The sequence below is a fragment of the Solea solea genome, chromosome 1 (genome assembly GCF_958295425.1).
Source record: "Solea solea chromosome 1, fSolSol10.1, whole genome shotgun sequence".
Classification (NCBI taxonomy): Eukaryota; Metazoa; Chordata; class Actinopteri; order Pleuronectiformes; family Soleidae; genus Solea; species Solea solea.
Window position 1 is genome coordinate 19,551,351 of NC_081134.1, and position 23,447 is coordinate 19,574,797.

Genomic DNA, 23,447 nt, shown 5'->3' on the forward strand with positions numbered 1-23,447 from the left:
GTGATTAATTATAGCCTGAAAATATGTATGAAATGTTTTCTTTTCTTTGTGGTGGTTATTGGCTGAAAGTCAGGAAGATGACGATGATGATGATGGACTTCAGTCAGTCATGTTTGTCTCTCACTGTGCATCAACCAGTGGGCAGTGGCTGTCATATGGCTGATGAGTAACTGTGACAGCCAGTGATCTGTTTTTGTGCGCGCACGCCCTGTATGTTGGCCACTGTGCGCGTGTGCATGAGTGTGCGATTCTTATGTGCAAGCTTGTGCACGTGTGTCACCAAGGGCTAGAAATTTTGCTCCTGCGAATGAGGGAATATGCCGTCTGCTGTCACGTGACTGTGATGTCAGAGAGAGAGAAAGAGAGAGAGAGAAAGGGAGAGGGAGGGAGAGCAAGGTGCAATTTAGCCCCACAGCTGATCTGTGCAGTGCTCAGAGAGAAACAGAGATGAACAGACACGCACACACTCACTCTCACTCACGCCGGTAAACACACAGACACTTTATACACTGCATAGTTACGCGCACGCAGACAACTCTGGCATCACGTAAGAGAAAGGACTTACTGCTTTGTCTACTTTGCAAGCTTATAAGAGTTTGGACACTGAGGTCGTTCGTACCTCCTGGACAAGACTCTTGCTGGAGACGGAGAAGAGCAGAAGACATGAGGACAAACTGAAGAGAAAGCAAAACAAGATCCAAAATTACAACAAGAAAAAGAGAGGGCAAAGAAAGTGAAAAGAAAAAAAAAGAGCAATACGGGAGGATTTTTGACAACACAGCAGCAGAATGTCCTTCCTGTCTGGTTCATCCTGGCGACAGCCTGGTGTTATTAGTGGTGGCAGCGGGTACGGACAACCTTCCAGTGGACATCAACAGCAGCAGCAGCAGCATCAACAACAGCAGCAACACAAACCTCCCAATGCTCTCTCTGCTGCCAACATCCCCACGGTCCTGGCCTCCTCGATGCTGTCACCTTCCAGCACGTCCTCTGTCCAGCACAGTGACTGGCACTGCCAAGGCCAGATGGCACCAGGAGGGCAACTTCCTGCCGACAATACCCAAGTGGGCTCCAAAATAACTTCAGCAGATGATGAGGCGATGTCGGGGAGAAGCAGGACAGAGGGGAGGTTGTCTGGGGCTACATCAGAGTCAACGGCCACTCAGAGCTTCAACATGCCAGCACTGAAGGTAGAGGACGACGGATCGAGAAGGGGGAGGCTGAGGGAGGATGGACACAGGTTGGGAGGGGCAGGGGTTTTATTAGGGAGTGCGGGACAGAGCCCAAGCAGTCCCCTGTCCTCTTACTCCTCCCCTTCATCTTCAGTACCCTCCCCCTCTATTTCACCTGGGAGATCATTTCCTCAGTCTGTGCCGGACTGTAAATCTACCACAAACCCAAACATTGGACAAAGTGATACAGGCAAAGATGGATTATACATCCAAGGGTATCAAGTGGATTCACAAGGCCAGTGCTCCCATCCTGCTCCTGGAGAGAAAAACACACTGAGCCCTTTCTTGACTGGAGATACCAGTTCACGTCTAGAAAATAAAGCGGACAATACTAACTGTGGGAGCCTTCTGGGAAGTCTGAGAGAAAATTCAGCGCCATGTCTGAGTGGCAATCAAACCCTGAAGCCATCTTTAGGAAAGCAAAGTGTTGATTCTGAACCTGCTGCTCCTCCTGCTGCTGACCTGACGGGGGGTAAAGCAGCTGCCACTGCAGGGCCCAGAGGCCAACCACCAGCCTCAGCGAACACATCTGATCTTAATGTCGGAGGGAAGAGTGCTATGGAGAAAGAAAATTTAACCCTCGCTGATAAGAAGGGGATTGGGGCAGATTTTTCACCTAATAGGGACAAACCGGAGAGTCGGGTCACAATCCATGACGTGTCACTGGGTTTAAACCGCGCTAATGATGGGAAACCTAGCCAAGGCAGCGAAATACCACAGCGAACTACAGTGCGACGTGCAATGTCGGACTGCTCGCACCTGTCTGTTCCCTTGGTGATGGCTGGAACGTACCCCACCAGTATTGGAGGCCTGCCACTGATGACGCCCAATGTACCAGATTTTACCGTGATGGGTTTAGCATGTCCACCGAGGGCACCGTACCCGCACGTCGCTGTCCGACGCTCGTTCACTCTCATGGACAGTGCAGAAGCCGCCGCTGCCGTGGCAACAATGATGTCGTCTCAGTTGATGACATCGCCTGTTTTGCCTTCATCCCCACCCCCTAAGAGGCATAGTGGGAGCTGCGAGACCAACTTTTTACTTACTGTTCCGACCCCTGCAGGGCAGTCTGTGAACAGCAACCGGGATAACCCACTAAGCACAACAGGTAAGAGGCTTCTTCCTGTGTCTGTGGTACATAAAATTGGTGAAGTTTTACCAGCCAGGACTAACTTAATCATCGCTTTGTTTGTGGATTCTTATTATTTTGGTTCTAGACCCAACGATGGCCTTCAGCGCCCATTGAAAAACCACTCAACGAATCAGAACCTACTCAATAGAAGACTATTATGGAGACTTTTGGAGCTGCAGTAGCCCCTTTAAAAGTCCTTTATCGACTGTGAGGCAAAGATTTGATCATGTGTATCACAGTGTGGAAAAAGCTTTGCTTCTGCTAAAAATATGAAGATACAGATTCAAACTTGGAGGAGTGAGAGCGTCTCTGGTCTATAGGTGCAATGTCTGTGGCGGCCATGTGACTAAGCTCTGCTGCTGTACACCACAACACCACTTGTGTGCAAGTGTAAATTAAATGTCAGTTTTTTGCTAATAACCTCATCAACACACAGAATTTGAAAAAAACCAAAGTGATTTGTAAAATTTTAACACTTTCTTTGCCAGGAACTACAGTTACAACCAGAACAGATCATGAGGACTGTTCCAGTTCTGCCTTATCTGCCTATGACTAAAACAGCATCTGCAACAACTGCCTACTCTGCAAAAAAGAACGTCTAAAAGACAGTTGGACAACAACCAGGAATAAAAGTGTCATGTCCTCATCTAATTAGGGGCTCAGGACAGTGGCCTGTAATCCTAAAATTGTTGTATTTCAACGTCCTTGGGATGAATCCCAACAATCACCTACTTTTTTTTAAAGCAATCACCTACTGCAGCTTTTAATACAGTAAAACAATGTTTATATCTTTATACTCTACAAAAAGCTTCTCCTTCAGTTCTCTAATAGCCGGCAGAACTGTGTAGGCTGCAGGTCACCCTTGATAAATGTGCAACCTCCAAGTTGAAAAGTGCCACGTCAGAGTGCCGTGTCACTGCGCATCCACCTTTTATCAACTCACTGGACAACACACACACACCTATACACTTTGGCCTGGTCTGTTAGAACTCAGTGTTCTGCCTGTACTGCAGGACCTCATTAATCCCCTCCATAATGACTCTTCTGTCTCAACACATGCTGCTGTTGTGTGTTCCCTTTTTTTTTTTTGTCTGGATATCCTTGTTGACCTGTTACACTTCACTGTCATTGGCTCAGTTGTTGCTGACATTACACCCTTGAGCGTCTACCGATACCGATATTACAGTCCAATAATGTTTTTTTTTTTTTACCTTTTTTGAACAACTAAGTTGTCAATAACGTAGATCAAATGAAAATGTCTAGGTAGGTTCTCATTCATCCAGGTTGCGGTAGTCTGAAAACGAAGGCAACTGGACTTCTGTTGGGTCCCTGAAGACGTTTTGACTCTCATCCAAAAGGCTTCTTCAGTTCTGATTTTGGTGTAGTCTTTTGAACCCTTGGTGGAAGTTTTGGGGTGATTAATTACTTCATATTACTGCAGTTGTTGCAGATTACATTCCCTTTACTTTCTTTTTGCTTGTGTTGTTGTCTCATTCTTTTCAAACCAGCTCCTCCCATCCGGTCTGGTGGAACTAGCATGACAAACAGAAAAGACTCCAAAACCATGACCACACATGTCTATGTGGTCTTTATGAAGACAAATCTTCTCAGCCAGTTAGTTTTCCCTCAGATGCCTCCATTCCTACATTCATGCAGGTACGCGTAGCAAACTGCTGCACAACGACAATGACCTCTGTGCCTTCTGTTGCTCAGTCGACTCGGGGGGTCAGCTGATCCAATGATAAAAATCACACTTAGCTTGGACTCAAAAAGGACCCAAAAGAAAAACGTTCATTGTCTCAAAGGTTAAAGTCCGTTAAATCGCAGTCGCCTCCTCTAATAGGATAGGATCTAATAAGGTAAATCGATGCAGAGGAAATAGGTTTTGCCGTGCAGTGCGCAGATCGTCGCTGTATCTCCTTTAACTGCACAAATGTCACTCAGGCGTCATCACATCTAAGGACTTTTATTGTCTATTCTGTGAAACAGTGACATAACGGATGAATATAGAGGGGAAGAGTGTGTGAGAATAGATAGCAGAGGATCATGAACGAGCACTGATTTACATTATTCACTGAATATGTGGCTCCTGATAACAAAGTTAATTCCTCATTGTGATGTCTTCTATCACCTCTGTTCCGTGTGCACTCTATGTTTATCTCTGCATCTAGTAATTTGTCTTCCACCGAGCTGTGCGGTCTGTTTCTTTAGACCGCTGTCGACAGAGGGAAAAAGCTGGGGCATTGATTAGACATTGACTCTGACTGCACTCATTCAAATATAGAGCAGCTATTTCTAGCGTTGCATGTGTGAGCTCACACAGATGTGTGTGTGTGTGCGTGACTGGAGCTTCAACTGACGTGAATCGTACGTATTTTTATTTATTTTTTTAAAGGCCCACACTCCCACAGACTCACTGTCAGTAGTCAGCGTGTGTGCGCGTGTGTTTTTTTCTTTATTTAGCACCAAAATAGATCGCAGCTGCACAATGTGACACACACACATACACACGTGCAAAGATGAACACAGCCTCTAACAATGATAACACACTAAACTGAGGAATCCAGCTACCTGCAGTCTGCATTGAACTGAGAGGCAGAGTGGTATTTTTATATTTAAATTGTGTTTCTGTGGGCTTTTACAGTACAAACAAATACAGAAAAATACTCATGGATGTGAGGTCATATGAGAGGGAAGGTCAGGGTTAGACACCTGTGGGAAACAGGTCAGATCTAAAATGGAAGTTTATGGGAAAAGGGGCTTCTCACTTTGATTTGAGGGGAATTGCCTTTTGTTTGCCAAACAGAGATGTTGCACAACAAATGCACAACAGTATGGCTAAAACCAAATCACAGCAGACGACAGAGACTGAGAAAAAAAACCGTCTGTGAATGATTTTGTTGTTTACAGTGAACGTTGCCAGTGCTGGCCTCTGGTTTTCCAATGCTCCTGTTTGTCTTGGGGCTCCGATTACATACGATACATTTTTGTTTCTGAGGAGTTAATGGCCTCAGTCGCTAGTTTCAGGTCTTGTCCGATAGAAGACGATGTCCGTTTTGTAAATTTTGTTTGTAGATGAAAATAGACGATAAAGTACGGCACAAGTAAGTGGACACCTGTGTTGTCAAGTAGGAAAACCTGTCCCTACCTAGAATTTCAGTTATTTAAAATGTGACTTTCTTTTGCAACTAGAAGTCAATGTCCATTTCTATATGTATATATATACAGTATGTATATATATATATACACACTGTATATGAATATGTATATATGTATATATATATATATGTCCATGGTTTGTAAGCTGTTATTAGTAGCTATTTAATTGGTACACCCAAATTCCTGAAAAGGTAAATACTGTCTGCCCTGAATGTGATGTTGTTTCCCTTACCATTTTTTAACAACAATTCACAATTGATCTACTGTAGGAAGGATTTCATCGAGTTCTCTTTTGATAAATGTTCATCAGAACATAAATCAAGTGACATTTAAGAGAGTACGAGACATCTACAACTCTTCCCTGGCTTGTGTGTGTGAAGGCAGCCTGCAGCAACATATCATTGCACCAGCTTCATGTCTGTGTTAGTTATGCTCTAATTTACGTGGCGGTTGACTCCCTGTTTGTCTCGCACGCGCAGCTGCGTGCCAGCAGCTGAGTACCACAGCACGTCACTAGATGGATCATCTGTTGTCACAGCCAGCAGTTACAAATTGGATGAGTCATATTGGGTGATTTAGTAGAGGTGGAGTTATATACAGTGGTGCAAAATAGCAGGTGCAACAAAACCCCCGAAACCGATTTGTGTTGGGATAAAAAAAATGGTGTAGATAAAGTAACTTTATCCAATTTGACATATGAAAGTCTCTTTGCAGATCCTGGGGCAAACTGCTGCATGTTAGAGAGGGACTTTTGTAAAAGCTGTCATGCTCTCGCCAAACTGTCAGCAGCACCAAGTTTCGACAAGGAGGAAAAGAGATTCTTTTTCCTCATTTGCCTCAGTGCAACAATGTTTTTAGGCTTTTAAGGTCAAAAGCACCAGAGCAGAGGTAGGGTTATAGTTGTTGTGTAACGGAACGATTATGTGATTTAAGCAGAGGATGATTGTAGGTTAAGTGATGTGCGGGGCAGAGAGACAGGTGAGCCGGATTTAAGGTTTTCCTGCTTCCTGCTTTTTCAGAGATGAGTTTTAGGTTGCTGATGTAAGGACATATCCACACTGAAATGGGACAAAATGTTTTTCTTTGTCGTTTTCAAAAAGTTTCCATCGTTTCAGAAAACACTGTAGTACATATGCCAAGCCTGTAAGTGGCGCTGTAACACTAGACTTTGTACACATTACAATGTGTTGCGCTCCTTCCACTGGCTTCCTATTCATTTTAGGATCGATTTTTGAAATTTTATTTCTTGGCACGTTCCGGCCTTTTCTGTCACTGCCCCTAAAAGCGACTAGGAACAAATGTAGTGGACAGGCCCTGAAAGCAAAGGTCTGACTGGTGAGACGGATATGACAAAGCAGGCAGGCAGGAGATGATGAAGCTGAGGCACCTGCTTGGAATTTGAAGCATTTTGGACCAGAGAAGATAATGATTTTTTGTTTACCGACGGAAATACTCGACCTGAAAAGTTCAAAAAAAGGGGAGACTACTTTGCAGTTTTCTTCTTGCAGTGTAAATCTTTATGCTGTCAGATACAAAAAATTTAGACAGGACCCAAACACTTCCCAACAATCTCACAATCATGCACATTAAAATTCATGAAGCACGTCGGTGTGAGTTTTATGCAGCCGCTGCAGTAACTGATACATCTGCGTTTACATCAGCTCGATCTGTTTATTTCTGCCAAAGCCTCCGGAAGCTGTCACCTGTGGCGAATATAACATGCCCTGACCCCTGACCTCTTGAATTGGTTCCCAAAAAACGATAGAAAATATATTTTAAAATGCAAAGAATGGAAGAAAGCTCATGAAACAGGAAGAGAAGAGATATCACCCCCCCCCCCCCCCACCCCTTCCAGGAAAGCAATAGATATGTTTTAATATGGGAAAAAGAGATTATATTTTTGATACATGAAGACCATAATCTGGGAGAACTTTAACTTCCTGAAACAGCCACATTGATTGGTTCTGCACAACAGAGGTAAATAAAAAGTTCTGTAAATAAAGCCACTTAGCTCTGGGTGTCGGGAGAACAAAGCAAAGCAGAGACTTCACTGTCCAATAAAAAACTCTGATTGCTTCACAGTGCCGCATCTCAGCTGTCCCATTACGTGGGCTCTGGCAAATGCAGCTGATAAATGTTTCCTTCCTATCCAACACGTGGTTCCACGCGTCCCAAGATTTATTGTGCACTAAAATCAAATGGTTTTCTGAAAGGAGGTAACGGCCAATGACGACAAAAGTTAAAACTAATTTGAAATCTGGAAAAACAAACAAATGTGGCGTGAGTGATCTGCGCCATGTCTGGCTGCAGCTGTGTTGCTTGGCGACGACTCTAATGCGATTGGGAAATCCCCCCCCCCCCCCATAAACCAGATCTCATTTCAGTCGATCCTCTGGGGGTCCATGCAGCCAGCAAAGAGCACCTGCCCTGGTGGTCACCTAAGTAGTCTTTCTCCTGTGAAGGAGGCAACCACTGAATTCAGACAATACCTGCACCGGCCACTTTATTAGGTACACACATTCAGCTGCTTGTTAGTGCAGATATTTTATCAGCTATTCAAATAAAGGCATGTAGACACGGTCAAGACGACCTGCTGACGTTCAAACTGAGCATCAGAATGGGTAGGAAAAGTTATTTAACAGGATTTCTTACGTAGAGAATGATCTGAGAGAAATACCTAATGCCAATTTAAGTGGCTGCGATGTGAATGATGAATGATTCCATTTCCATTTAAATCTCCTGCAGACTTGCTTAAGCTATTAATAATAGATAATTCATCAGTTTGAGTGTTTTTTTTTTAAGAATTAAAACAAGCTTCTCTGATTTTCCAGCTTCTTAAATGTGAATAGAGCTGCAACTAACGATTATTTTCGTAATCAATTAATCTGACGATTATTTTCTGGATTAATCGAGTTATCGTTTGGTCCATAAAAATGTCAGAAAACGTTAAAAGACGTTGATTCAGTGTTTGTCAACTGTGGAAATGATGTTCTCCAATGTCTTGTTTTTGTCCACAAACCAAAATGATTCAGTTTTAATGATTTCTTTGTAATGTGGAGCAAAGAAATTAAGAATGTGAAATGTAAATGTGAATTTTCTGGTTTCTTTGCTTCATATGACAAATAAATCTTTTTGTTTGTGGACAAAAACAAGACAGTTGAGAACATCATCCTTTCCAGGATTGAAAAATACTGACCGACATTTTTATGAACCAAATGAATCAACAGATGAATCTCTTTGGCCACCAAGTCGTTGTTTTTATATATGAGTTCCAACTGAATCCAGGAGACACAGACAGAGCGGTGACTGGCGAATCAATAGATCCCGCAGCTACTGTGAAGTGAGCCAGAACCGCCGCTAAATAACGGTTAAAGAGCTGCTACAGTTTGTCAGGTGGTAACGATGTCAGAACCATTTTTTTAGGGAGGACGGGTTCGTGTCACATCAGATATGATACGGTGGTGATCTGACATGATGTGATTGACGGGATGAGCTGTCAGATCAGAAAAACCCACTATCCTTGTGTGACAGAATCAGGTCAAGGTTGTTACCAGTGATGTAAGTAGGTTTCACACACACACAAACTGGGTGAAACTAAAAGAGAAGTAGAATCTTCCAGAACCTGCACTTTCACTATAAAAAAAATGTGGTTGCAAAAGGCTCAAGTGAGGGCTATTTTTAGTATATGTTTGCCCCTTTAACTCACTGCTAGACAGCCTTTTCCCACAGGAAACTGAATGTTTTGCTCCAAAATCCACAGAGAAAATCAGCGAGTTATTGTTCCACTGCTTTGAAATCGTTCCTTTGGATTTACCCAAGTTACAAATACTCATTAATGGAGGCAGCAGTTGACCCAAGAGCCAAAAAATACTGATTTTGTTGAACTTGGGACTTGGGTGCGGGAGAATGAGCAGACAGTTTCCACTTGGAAAAGGCTGTGTAACGCCAAGATAACGTAGCATATATAGCCCTAACGTGTCATAGATTAAATGTAGTATTAGTAATATTGGTGGGTGGATAAAATCTGTTTGCGTCCACACTGTAATACTAGTCGCTACTTGTCATTTTCATTGACAGAAACGTACACCTTTTTTCATCTGTAATGTTCATTGTAGTTAATAAATAAAAGCAAAAATATTCCCCCCCTCCGTACTTCTTATGTTTTTGATAAAAATAACCAATGACAATGTAATTCTTCCTCTTACAGTGAAGTCTGACAACAAGGACAAGCAGGAGAAGATGGATCTCATGTCCGGCAAGACGGAGAAGATCGACGCCTTTGACAAGAAGGACAAAGACGAGCAGCAGCAGAAGAAAGACAACACAGCCGACAAGAACCAGAAGTCTGACAAGATTCTCAAAGACGAGGAGAAGATAGAGAAGATAGAGAAGATGAACGTGGAGAAGAACACGGCCAACGAGAAGGCGGAGAAGGTAGACAAGCCCGAAAAAACCAACAAAGACGAGAAGAAGGAGGAGGAGAAGAAGCCGGCTGAGAAGATGGAGGAGAAGGGAGGGAAAGGCCCCGCCAAGCCGTTGACAGGCAATGGCAGCAAAACTCTGCCGAGCCCTGACAGCAAGAGCAAGGTGGGTCACGCACAACCACAGAATATTCAACCACTCTGCTGTGCACAGAGGAACAGTCCCGTCACCTCAGGGTCACGCTGGTTAACTCTCCCCCTGTCAGAGTATAAATGTCTCACAAGACCAGCTGAGATTTAGACACTTAGGAGGCAGAAGTTATGTCCTAGAACAATCCCTGGGGGGTGATGTCACCCATAAGATTCCCATTCTTGATGCCACTAGAATTGCAATTTGGCTGCCACCATTTTGAGAAGTTAAGAGGTGTCACCTGCAAGCCAGGCTCCTGGTGTCATGCTGTATAATCTATTTTCCTTTAAATGGAAACATAATATCACAAAATTGACGTCATGTTCTGTTCTTTAAAGTACATTTTAAATCTTTGTTTTTTACCAACCCAGTCATTTGCTCTTTTGTTTCATATGCGTTGTTTGTGTATGAATATGTGCAATCTCGAATCCCAGATTTCCATATCAATCTCTACCTTTAGCCCTCATTATCACATTTGAGGCTTGCAGTGTTCCAATTTGCTGCTTGTGAGCGTTTATAAATTGTTTTCCAGTGCTATGATTAATGGCCTGCTGCCATAATGGTTGCAGGCCGAGCTGTCATACCACGCTGTCATTGCAATCAGTGATTTCACCTCTGCTTTTTTTTCCTCTATCTACGTGTATCTCTTCTCTGTCTGTCCAAACTCCCTCTCTCTCTGTCTTTCTATCTATCTATATTTCTTTCTTTCTTTAATTTTACTATTATTGTGGTATCCAATTATTTCCATAACCCACCACCAGCCTGACACGGGTCCGGCCAAACCAAACTCCGCCAAACCCCGTCCATCCACCCTCTCCACCAATGGTGAGGCCACCACGACCAAACGCCCCTCCCCTGCCCCCACCTCAGCCAATAAAAAAAGCCCTGTACCCAAGCAGACCACACCCAATGCTGCCAAGCGACCACCAATGGCATCCGCCAAGGTGAGTATACCCCAATCCAAGTAAAATATACTAACATTACAGTAAAGGACAGCAGTGCTCTGGCCAGACATCTCAGATGTCTGGAATCTGACCACACTGGACTTCCATATCTGTCCCAGATGCTCCTTCACCCCCGTCTCCTCGTGCGCCTCCTGTCTAATGTTACTGTCAGCCGGGATTTCCATGCGTATTACTTATCTGAACTGGTCTGCTCCTTGTTATCTGCCACTGTGACGGGTTTATTCATCAGCAGGTGCTCGTGCGTCCCGTGGGATCTTAGCTCTGTTATGCGTCCCATTGGGACTTGGTATTTATAGTCAGCAAAGGTGTTTCTATCTGCTTCTTATTTTTATTCATCACTCCCAGCCCAGTTGCTGTCTTCAGACATGATCCTCACGTTATATCTAGAGATATGACGAAGGCAGGATGACATTGTCTAGGTGAGACTTAAGACTGTATGTAAAAATGGAGGTAATGTTTCAACAGTGAATATTTTCTCACTCAATAGTTAGTTTCAAGTCTTCAGGTGCACAGACGAGGAAGCACAGCACATGTTATTGGACACCTGGTTGTAGGTGGCATGTGTGAATTTCCATTTGCAAAAACTGGCACAACGCTGGTCAAAGGCTCCTCAACGGGGAGTGTGTTTTGCAACCAGAACACTGTATCCATTTTTATTCACAGTCCGTCCGTCGTTGAGACACAAATAGTTCAAAATAGTAGGAAACTCTCCGGAGAATGCAGACCAGGAGGTAGAGTTCCATTCCATTCATTCACTGTGAATCTACCAGAGACTTTACTGAAGCGATTATACTAGAGAGAATCACCAGGGAGATTCCCGGAACAGATTTTGTTGATCACACATACAGCCCAACAGTTTTTGAAGAATCGCTGGAGATAAGTGTTAGTGTTTGCTGTGTATTTATGGATGTGTCAGTGTCAGGATGCTGGATTATTTTTGTAGAGTCTATTGTATTTGCTCCTGGTATCTGGTGTATGATGTAGGACAGGATTTTTTTTGGGCTTTTTGGGATCTTTTTCCTATCAGATCAACCGTCAGGAGGTGTCTGTCTGTTGCTTACCTCCTTGAACCTTCACCGTTGTCCTTAATGTCTTTTATCCTGTCCTCTGGTAACTCCACCCACTCCACTTCTCTGTGGTTTCATTCATACTAAAAGGTGGGTCTTTGCATTCATACCTGCTCCTTCATTCTATTCCATTCCAATATACTGTCCTATCTAGAGCTTGGACAGACGACATGTACAATCCACATGGTCACATACGTGTCCATACTGTGTGTGTTGGCTTAGACTCAGTCATCTGTCCAGCGACTCCAGCTAGTCCAGAACGCCGCCGCTTGCCTTTTGACAGGAAAAAAAAGAAAAGGGACCACATCACACCTGTGTTGCTCCTCCCTCCACCCGAGCTCTGAGGTCTAATAACGAGGCAATCGGGCATTTTCTGTAGCTGCCCCTGAACTTTGGAATGAGTTACTCATGGAAGTTTGGACATTTTAAATCACTTTGGCCTTGACTGAGGATAAGAATAGTCAACCTGGACACTTCTGTCTGGATTTTATTATTGTATTATTGTATTATGTTACTATTTTACTGTTTTACTTTTATGTTTCTATTGATTTGAGCACTTTGGTCAACCCTGGATGTTTTTAAATGTGCTCTAGAAATAAACTTGACTTGACTTGACTTGACTTGACTTGACTTGACTTGACTTGACTTGACTTGACACTTGATGATGACATCTACATCATGTTGCCCATACATACTGCTCTGCAGACGCGTCTGGCGATCTCGCTGTTTTGTCCAGCTACAGAATCTCCAGGCTTAACACGACGACAACAGAGAAGCGACATCTACAGCAGCATCTTTTGGATACAGTACATCCAACATTGCGGCCACCGAGAGCAGCTGTCAGTAAATTCGGCTGTGGCTTCCATTTTAAGCGACTTTGGTCCTCTGGGCAAAAGTCATTAGACACCGTTAATAGAAAGCCTTCTCTCACAACAAGCACGTTTGTTGACATGTTTTCATTCAAATGAGATTGAGTTGCATGTCATTAGCTGACCTGTAACTTAAATTTGATCTGTTGACCACGATCAGTGTAGTTAGCAGCTCTGAAAAAGCTGATTTGATGTTAAACTTAGCTGAATCAGTGAGGTTAGCAAGACTCTTTTATTGATGGTTACTAATATTATATCATCCAACTGAGCTTTTCAACTTGAAAGCTAGTGTAAACAAGAATGACTTTAGTCATGACTAATCTAGACAGAATTTTTGGTTTTTATACCTCCATGGTCCAGAGGACATTGTCTGAATTAGTGAGGATCTAAGTAATTTTTTCCTTTTCCTTGTCTTTCACTGTCTTCCCTCTCTCTGTTTTTATTCGTAACTCATGTCATGGTTGCACGATAGCATGGCTGAACATTACACTAACAACCTATCTACAATATTTACTATTCGCTCTATCCACACTCTTCTGATTCCCAGACTCCAGAAAATGGTACGGCTGAGAAACGCCCACCTGTTCCAAAGGCCACACCCACACCACGTGCACCTGCCACTAAGAACGGCTCCTCCGCGGCCACTGCGAGCAAAGCTGCCGGTATGTGCTCCCGTGTGTCTGCCCTCCTTCTTAACCAGACCATGTGACATGACAATTATCTCCACTCCACAGCTTTGACTGGATCATAGTAATTTCAATTGCAAGGTGTGTGACCCCCATGCACCAGGACCTGAACTCTCTTCGGTCGCTAGAAAAACTCACTCCAAGCAACGAGACAACTGAATTGCTACCATATGTTACCCCCTTATCAGATTCAATCACCGGCTTTTTGAAGACACCTGACTGGTATTTTTATCACATCACAAACAGCATCTCACCTCTCGATGTGAGGCAACTATGACTCAGTCTGAGCTGTTAAGGCAAACGGGCCATTTATCTTCTCTTTGTGCACTTTACTTTAGCATCGTCAGAGAAAATGGTTCGAGATTCATATTTTATTTGATTTGCATGAGTAAATTCCATTATTTTGGCCTGGGGACTATTTGGACACACTGTCTCGATAAAAATCTGAGAGAAAGTCTTAACAATCAGGAACATGTCGTGCACAAAGAATATCTCATAAAGGATTTTTCATGCAGGACTCTGGCATTGGATTTTTTTGTCCATGTTAAAAATAGCTGCTGATGAAAGCAAAGAGAATAAACCATCCGTCATTGTGCTGTAAAACTGCTAAAAACAGGTTAAAGGTCACGTAAGCGGAATCAAGTCTTAATATAAAAAATATTGATTAGTGCAGCTTTAAAGGTGGAGTGTAATTAAATTTGTTTTTTGTCTGCTGCAGCGCTTACAACATATCTGTTCAGTAAATCAATAGTTATGTGTTATACGCAGATAACAAAGGAGATTTTATTGTTGTTTTCCCAGAGAAAAAATATCTTTCTGGTATCTTTCTATGTTCACATAAAAAAGTGGTAAAGCTACATGAAAACTACCTTCATCCTGATTCACTGTTAATCAATTAATCATCCGTTGATTAAATGGAGAGGTGTTGAAATTTGTGTTTGCCGTCTTTTCTACGCAGCAAACAAGAATGACAAGGCTGAGAGCAAGACGGGAGACGCCAAGAAACCCAAGACTCCAGGTAACAAACTCAGAGGAACAACAAAGGGTTGAAAAACAAAAGATTGTCAGCATAAAATTTGGGTAAATTTGCATGATGCAGCTGAATATCCATGGAGAACCCATGTCTGTTTCAAATAGTTTGTAAAAACGCAAATTTTCAACCTTTTTTCCGTAGCTCGTCCTCGCCCGGCCTCCTCCACCACTCCTGCCACTCCGACTCCCTCAACGAACGGGGACTCCAGCGCTCACCGCCGCCGCGTCATCACCAAACCCCCCGTGCCAAAGCAGGTCCCGCTGGAGAAGAAGCCGCCGGTGCCACGCACTAACCGGACCCCACGTCCCATCAACGCCCCGACACCAGACCTGAAGAACGTCCGCTCCAAGATCGGGTCCATAGACAACATCAAGTATCAGCCCGGGGGAGGAAAGGTAGGACAGAAGTGAACATTTTTATTTATCATTCATTTACAATCATGAATAATTCAGTGTATTGATGAACCTGTCACGATCCGTTCTGTACTAAACCTGCAACTCTTCTACTCGATGGAAACTCAATTTGGTTTTACAAATAGTAGTACCTCCTCAACGTGGGCGGAGTCATCACTGCACGGCTGCATGAAACTGCCGTAACTTCGTTTTACACGCGACACACACAAACGAGTGACTAGTGACTTGTAAAGCAGCTGTTTTCAGTGTAACTGAATCATTATAATCAGTTAATTAAAACTATTTGTTCATTACTTCAGTGGCAGGGAACACGATCAGCAGTGCTGTCACTAAATACACCAGACTCCTCTGTTAAATATAGCAATTTCAGACATTTCACTGGTGGAGATTAACCCACGTTTTTAAGGATTGTTTTTTTTTTAACTGAGCTACACTTCGGCATTGTTTGGCTTGATTCTTGTGTCGGACGTCTCTTCCCTTGACGGGACACTGACCAATTAGTGGCCGGCAGTCTGGCGAGGCGACGCATAGTATCGCCTCAGCTCACTTGGAACCTCGCCAGAGCGGGTACTAAAAAAAGTACCTGGTACCAGGTACTATGCTAGTGGAAACACACATTTCTCTGTGCTGAGGCAAGTCGAGTGGAGTCCAGACAGTGGAAACACGCCAATAGTAACATATTACATCATTTATTGAGGTAAATTGGAAGATAGAGGCCGTAATTCAATATAACCAATGCTACCTGTCATAAAACACCATGAACAACAACACATGGCTCATTATCACCGTTATTGTCATGATTTACAAACATTTGACCCCGTCTTATCAAGTTATCTGTGAAGAACATAAGGATTCATTGTGTCATTTTACTTTCTGTGCCTTTCTTTTCGATGGAATCAAATCACTGAATTCACAAAAATAATCTCTCAACCACTTGTTAAACACAGTACAACAGTTGCTGCCAGACAAGCCTCAAATATCACATGGACTGGTGACGTATTTGAGGGAAAATGCCTCCGGATGCCTCGACAGAGGGGGCTCAGCGAGCAATTAACATCCAATCAGGCTCTGTGTGTGCGTGTGTAAAAATGCTAAGGGGATGCAGTTGATGTTGATTTTTCTATCTCAATGGCAATCTCTAAAAATGACTTTGAAAGAAGATTCAATGAGCGGGGGCTCAAATGGCGGGAGCTGCACTCACCGGTGGCCGCTTCACTGGGAAGAGCTGCGACTAAAGTGACATCTGTGAGTGAAGTCATGGTTGACAGAGCACACAGTCGGCGATCTCGAGGCTGCACCATGTGCGCTGGTGTGGCAGGTGAGGAGAAACTGAAGAGCAACTCACATGACCAAGAATGTCAGTGATCAGACAGCGTGAATGCGGACATCAGTCCGCTGAAGGTCGAGGAGACTGAGCATAAACCTGTCACCACAGAAGTAAATACGCATTTGAGAAATCATTGGTGCAAAAAAAGCCCCAGACGTGTGGAAATGACATCTCAATAAGTCGGTGAGAGTTCATCTGTAAAGTACACGGCCAGTCTGGTACAGGCTTGACCCGCGCAGAGAGAGGATGCAGCGACCCCGTTCTGCTCCGGGTGGCCAGTTTCTGGTGTGAATTGAGTCCATTTGTTGTCTCAGAGGGACGAGGCACAGACGAATCAATACAGAGCCGTCACCTTTATCATATGAGGAAACATTTGGCGGTGCAGGCATCTGAGCAAGGATCCCTCCTGGGAGCCTTTCACTGGATGTTTCCCCTCGTGTAGGTCCAGAACATGGTGGAGAAGAAGCTGTACATCTTTTCTGGCATAAGAATCGTTGCTGGAAAGACAGAGGTTTGGATTCGCTTGAACATCTGCCAATGTGGCTCCAACCCAAATAAATGGGTTACTACTTCTCTTCCATTTCAAAGGACAATTAAATAGAGATTGTTGTCCTTAATAATGGAACAAGTACTTTTGTTTTACTTATGCTGTGTCTACACCAGACGTGATTTAGTGACACGATGGATGCTGAAGTAGCGGGCATTTCTTTTCACCATCAAGTTGTGTCCGGCTTCGTACACAACTTGGATGGCGGTTTCTTCTCTGCAGATGTTTCCACAACAGTGCATATGTGACCAGCCACGAGAAAACCACACACTTTCAGACTATGTAAATAACTCAAAATGCCCCTCAGGAGACTTGTTCTTGGTTTTTCCATGGCTGGGCACATATAGCAGAAATTATACCTTTCCCCTCCATTATGAGCGAAGTCTGGTCGCTAGCTGTCATGTCATCATGTCAACTGAAACGACAGACTCAATTTATGGGTGTCTATAGCGCCGCTCGGCCTGTGCATCGAGTTTGTATCCGTGTCCGGTGCAGTGTTGTTTTGCCATTCTAGATTTAGTCTTAGTTTTAGTCTTTTGGAATAAAATGCTTATTAGTTTCAGTCACATTTTAGTAATTTCTATATGTGATAGTTTTAGTCTAGTTTTAGTCGACAAAAACTCAAAAAGTTTTTTTTTAAGTCCAGTTTTAGTAAAAAAAAACTTTTGGACAAAAAATACATTACAGTGTTGTCCAGCAAAGAGCAGCACTGAGACACATTATTTATCTTAAAGCACAGGAAATAAATAGCCTTTTAATGAAGCAGCATAAGGGGCCTTTTGTCTTTTTAAGATGAATAAATTGTGGTTAAATTAGTCAACTGTCGCAGTCTGGAAGTGGACAGTTTTACAGGTGTCTCTATTACTATTGTGGTCTATGGGGAAATTGCTTTTTGGGGCCGCATGAGTATTTTTTGTTGCATTATCAAAAATGCAATAATGTTGCATTATTTTTTGTTGCATTGTTGCATTATTCAAGGCAGAGGGGCCGGAGCTGTGTCTAGTTCTTATCATACTGTGCATCCATGGATTGGAACGATTGAGCGTGATTATTGTCACTTAACAGAGGATGTCATCAATGAGAGACAGCATAGTTAGTTGTTTTAATGTATAAAGTTTAAATAATAATAATAATAACAATGATCCAATAAATCATTTTTAGAAGTTTAAAGCTAAACTTGAAGTTGTATTTTTTCTCTTTTTTAAGGCAGTAAGTGAACCTACTGACTTCAGTTTTAAATAATGCATTGTGCTGCATAAACCAGACACTTGATGGACATCAACTGTTATAAATCCATTTATAGTTTATTTCTAAAGTGTATAGTATAAATACAAAACACAATAACTTATAATACCTTGTATTATGGACTAAAGAATAAACCAAATAATCTAGATTAGGCTAGTTCACGGTCTGGAAATTGGTCAAAACAACAATTTTACAACGAGTGGCAACTGCAAAACATTACTTTTTTAGTTTTTGGTGTGAGTGTGGGGCACAAAAGCAAGATTTGTCATCAGATATAGATCCGGGAGGTGAGAGACAGTGAATAAGGTCTGTGATATAAGAGAGGACCATTTAGAGCCCTGAAAGCAATCTCCGAGGTCTTAAATTGAATTCTAAAACGAACAGGGGAGCCGGTGGAGAGCGGCTCAGACTGGGGCTGATGTGCTTTCACATCCTGACAGCTGGTGTTTGGACCGACTGCAGGAAAGTTAATAAAAGGTTGGGGGGAAAGGTCTGAATATAGAGGATTGTAAGAGTCCGGTCATGCTTTAATGATGGCACGATGCTGAACGTGCAGCAAACAGCAGTGATACACAATAAAATGAAAATGTTGTTTCATAAGAGGTTTGCTGGTAAAACGGATGATGTTATTAAAATGCCATCAAAATAAAACCGTCTGTTACCTTGAATAAAAACACGGATTTATTTGGATTTTAGTGTTCTGGCTTATGTTAGTACACTGCTCAACAAAATATGTAACAATCTCATCGTTATTAGATCTTTTGATTCAAAACTCTTTCATTTAGGGCTGCGACTAACGTTTATTTTCAATCAATTCATTTATGGATTATTGTTTGGTCCATAAAATGTAATAAAATGTTGATCAGTGTTTCTCAAACTTGGCAATTATTCAGTTTTAATGATTTATTTGTCAAATAGAGAAAAGAAATTTGAAAATATTCACATTTAATAAGCTGAAAAATCACAAAACTTGTCTTTTAGTTTTGTAAACAAACCTCAAACTGATTTATTGTTTATTGAATCAGTCAACTTTACCTTTTTTGTCCGTTTCTGTCATGTTCGTACCATCTGAAACACATAAGGCTGCAACTAATGATTGTTTCATTTAATAATCGATTAGTTAATTGGTCCATAAAATGTCAGGAAATGTTAATCAGAGTTTCTCAAACGTGGAAATGACGATGTTCTCAAACCAAAATGATTCAGTTTAAATGATTTTGTTGTTATATGGACCAAAGAAACCAGAAAAGTTCAGCTTCTTCACTTTTAAGAAGCTGAAAAATCAGAAGACTTCATCCGCCCACTCAAATGTACCCCGATTAGTAGGAAAATCAATAGTCATGATCTTCCACCCTCTCCTCATCATCGTCATCATCACAGGTTTTGTTGTTGTTTTTCTTGCTCTGACTAATGCACAAGTAAATTTCACATCCTCTAAGCTTTAATGTCCTCGTCTGTGTCCTGAGCACATGCTGCGTCACAGTCTGCAATACTGTCACCTACGCTCGTCTGTGTGTGCGCGCGTGTGTGCATGTGTGCAAAACGGCACAAACATGTAATAAAGAATGAGACTTGGGTGGACAGGAAATAGAGAGGGTGTACTCTGTAAACAAAGATGCTCACTTTAGGAATATGTTTGGGTTTTAACACACACACACACACATTCTGATTTTGCAGACCATGCAAAATCACACTCTGAGACTAAGACATATTGTATACAAAACCTTTTCTTTACTGTTGCACCCTATTTTAAGATAGAGCTCTATTTATGTAAACATACTGATTCAGCTCACAGTGTTGCTTAATCATGTTGCTGCTATGTGTCTTAAAGAACCTCAAAGTCCTTGTAGTCACACAAACAAAGTTGGGAAACAATGAAGAAGTGTTTCTATTGCTATTTATGTGATAATAGGCGCGGTTATTTGTACATAAAGTACTTTTTTGTACATAAAGTACAAATAACTGGGCATGAAATGAGCCTCCCCTGTTTCTAGAACTGTAAAATGGAAGATCCCATATGTTTCTGTGCACACTCCCCCCTGTTGTAATACAATGGTACAGCTCTGCTCAGAAAGACCATGCTGGGCTGTCTGTGTCTCCTCACTTGTCCCTCGGGGAAGTGTCGGTGTTGTCACTGTGAATCACAAACATAACCTGTTCATCACTTCATACCTGACATTTTCATACGACACGTCAGTCCATGTCTGTCTGTCTGTCTGTCTGTCACCACCTGCCTGTGACTCAGCATTAAAAAGGACTTTTATTACGACTGCAAAAAGTGCTGGCTTCGCAGGTCATTTAAGATTTAGTTTAAAGGGATAGTTTAGTTCTTTTTTTTGTTTTCTTAAGTGCGATTCTATGGAGTATTGACTGCACTTGGATCAGAAAACATGGCTGCCAGCAGGTACACATCGACAAAATTGATTTTAGCCACTTAAATTAAATAGTTCATCGTTTGGGCCAGAAAATGTCAGATATTGTGTTTCTCAAACCTGGAAATGAGGACTCTCAAATGTCTTGTTTTTCCACAAACTGAATAAAATAAAATTATTCAGTTTTACTGATTTTTTTGTTGTTATTTGGAGCAAAGAAACCAGGAAATATTCACATTTTAGAATTTCTGAAAATGTGTTCATTATTTAAAAAGAAATGAATAATTGATCAATCAAGTACACAGACATTATATATATGTGTATATGTATATATATATGTATATATATATATATATATACATATATTTATATACTGTAGATATATATATATATATATATATTTACACATACACAATATGACATAACCTTGTCTTATTATGGCTAGTTATATTTATTCATTAACAGTCTAATCAACATATTTCTAGGATATTGTTCTAACAGTGTGTGTTACAAAAACTCTAATTTGTTCTATTTTCTTTGGTTTTGTAAGATTTAGTGTTAAAATAAAGAACAATAATGACATATTTTGTGCTTGAAAAGTATCAGTATACTCTCACTCAGGTGGTTGTCAGCCTTTATTTTAGCTTCATGTGCAGCATTGAGATGCACTGTAAAAGAAGAAGAGTAGGTGATACATTTCCTTTCTCCGTGTGTTTGCATGTTTTCACAGCTTCATCCTCTCTTTCATATGAACTGCCTGTTTGTCTGAACCTGCTTTCATGTCAGTCTCCTCCTTGGCTTTTCAGCTCCATGTGCCCCTGACACCTCACATTTACCCTCTTTTTGTTTTTCCATCCTGTCACGCAGAATGAGCGCTCCTTTTCAGTGACACCCTGTTTCATATTCACAGTGACTCCTCGCTTCCTCGCTCCCAGTATCATTTAGACACAATCGCACGGCCAATTAAAGAGTCTGGAGGCTCATGCTGCCGCCGCCGCTGCTGCTCCTGTGTCACCAAAATGTTCTCGTACACGACTCGACCAGAGCGGTCACTGGTGGTCAGCATTTAACTGTGATTCTTTTTTTTTTTCTTCCAGCACACAAACACATTCTGACACTGCCCTGCATCATAATAAGTGACATTATGATTAACTTTCTCCTTTTACAGCAGGCTCCGTGTTCATCGAACAACTAATTTTCCATCCTCAGTATTTAGAAAAAACAGTCAACATTTATGTAAATGTGTCACTTTTTATGTGTTATGTTGTGTCCTTGTTGTGCAGTTGCTGCTGGCATTTGCTTGGCTCCTAGAAGAAGTACAGTACAGTCACGCTGTTCATCTGCTGCGTTTTTACTGCCATCTGAACGGTTGCCATTGTCCATTTCATAATGTATATCACTGACGTTTTATTTCCTCCTGTTTCATTGGTTCATAACTAAATCCTATTTAGGTGCTACAACTACGAATTCACCACACACCTACACATTTGGCAGCTTCACTTTGCTGCTTTATTTTGCTCCACACAGTCATATCTAATGCTTTCATATAGTGTTTTTACCCCATTTCAACCATCCTCACCACTCCACCCCACTGTGTTGTGGTATGTGGTTTGTCAGAGGTTGTATTGACCAGGGGGGTGGTTGGTTATCTCCCCAGGTTTCCTCCACCCAGAACAACAAGACATCAGACCCCAGCAGCGCCACTGCCACTGCCGCCAAGGCCAAAGTGAGTCCCCCGCCACCTACACCCACCCTCACCCACATTCACCCACACCTACACGTTCTACATCCACGGCCACGCTGTTCCCTCCGTCAACTCCACATTACAAAACATATGGCGTCACTCGACGCTGCCAAATCCTGTATTGATTATTGCTGCCAAACTATGGTTTCTTTGACGGCTGATAACACGTGATGTCCTCTCTACATGTGCTGTTTAAAGCGTGACAGCCACATAAACACCTTCCTAACATCGAGACTCTGAAGACAGTTGACTTGGCGTCAGCCGCGGGTTTATTGATGTTATAAACAAAAGGGAAAAACCTGCTAATGAGGTGTCAGATCTTGAGTCTGCAGAAATGGAACAGCATACACTCGATGACAACTTCCCCTCACTAACGTCCCGTCACTCTTTAGGTGAAAATGATACCAAAAACTGACGAAGAAGACAGAAATCATGTACTGATCATTGTTGGCAGCTTGACAGCTGATAGAAATGTGCATTTCCGTGGTGATTATGTTATGAGTCAAACAGCAAACAGAAGGTCACCCTCACCCTCTGACTTATTTATTGCAATTTTTGGGGTTACTAAACCCTCGTGAGAAATGTGAGGTCCTCTGTACATGTGCTGTTTAAAGCTTGACAGCCACAGACAAACACCTTCAAGACTCGGAAGACAGTCGACTCGTCGTCAGTCGCAGGTTTATTGGCATTATGAAGAAAACAGGAACACAGAAAAGGGGGGAAAAAAAGCACCGCTAATAAGGTGTCAGAGGAGGCAGAGTTGTAGTCTCTCTTTGTCTGTCCCCAAACTACTGAGAGAGAGAGAGAGAGAGAGAGATACGTAGATAGATTCATAGATAGATAGATGATTTTTGACAGTAAGAAACTCAATATCAATAACATGACAATACTAATGAATTTTTTTCTTATTTCTCTGTAAAAACTCATTTGTACTCTACTTTTGCGTTAATTTCGTCATCCCTCATTGTGCGGCTCGCAGGGGAGATCCTGATGATGGGACGAAATGCAGCAATACCACTGGAGATCGTGGGGGGGGGGGGGGGGG

The 23,447-nt window shown here is 42.2% G+C and overlaps 1 protein-coding gene across 5 annotated transcripts in view; it reads left to right on the forward strand.

Moving 5' to 3' along the window:
- LOC131443958 (microtubule-associated protein 4-like) overlaps nt 1–23,447 on the forward strand; it is a 65,582-nt gene that overhangs the window by 29,568 nt on the left and 12,567 nt on the right. For 3 of the 5 annotated variants that reach the window (XM_058614094.1, XM_058614165.1, XM_058614240.1), the window contains exons 6-11: nt 9,731–10,110; nt 10,896–11,078; nt 13,583–13,697; nt 14,680–14,739; nt 14,896–15,149; nt 22,316–22,384. In XM_058614094.1, coding sequence (XP_058470077.1) covers nt 9,731–10,110; nt 10,896–11,078; nt 13,583–13,697; nt 14,680–14,739; nt 14,896–15,149; nt 22,316–22,384 — 1,061 coding nt within the window. Of the gene's footprint in view, nt 1–436; nt 2,341–9,730; nt 10,111–10,895; nt 11,079–13,582; nt 13,698–14,679; nt 14,740–14,895; nt 15,150–22,315; nt 22,385–23,447 lie in introns of those variants that run through there. The other 2 variants (XM_058614324.1, XM_058614405.1) reach the window with 2 other exon arrangements.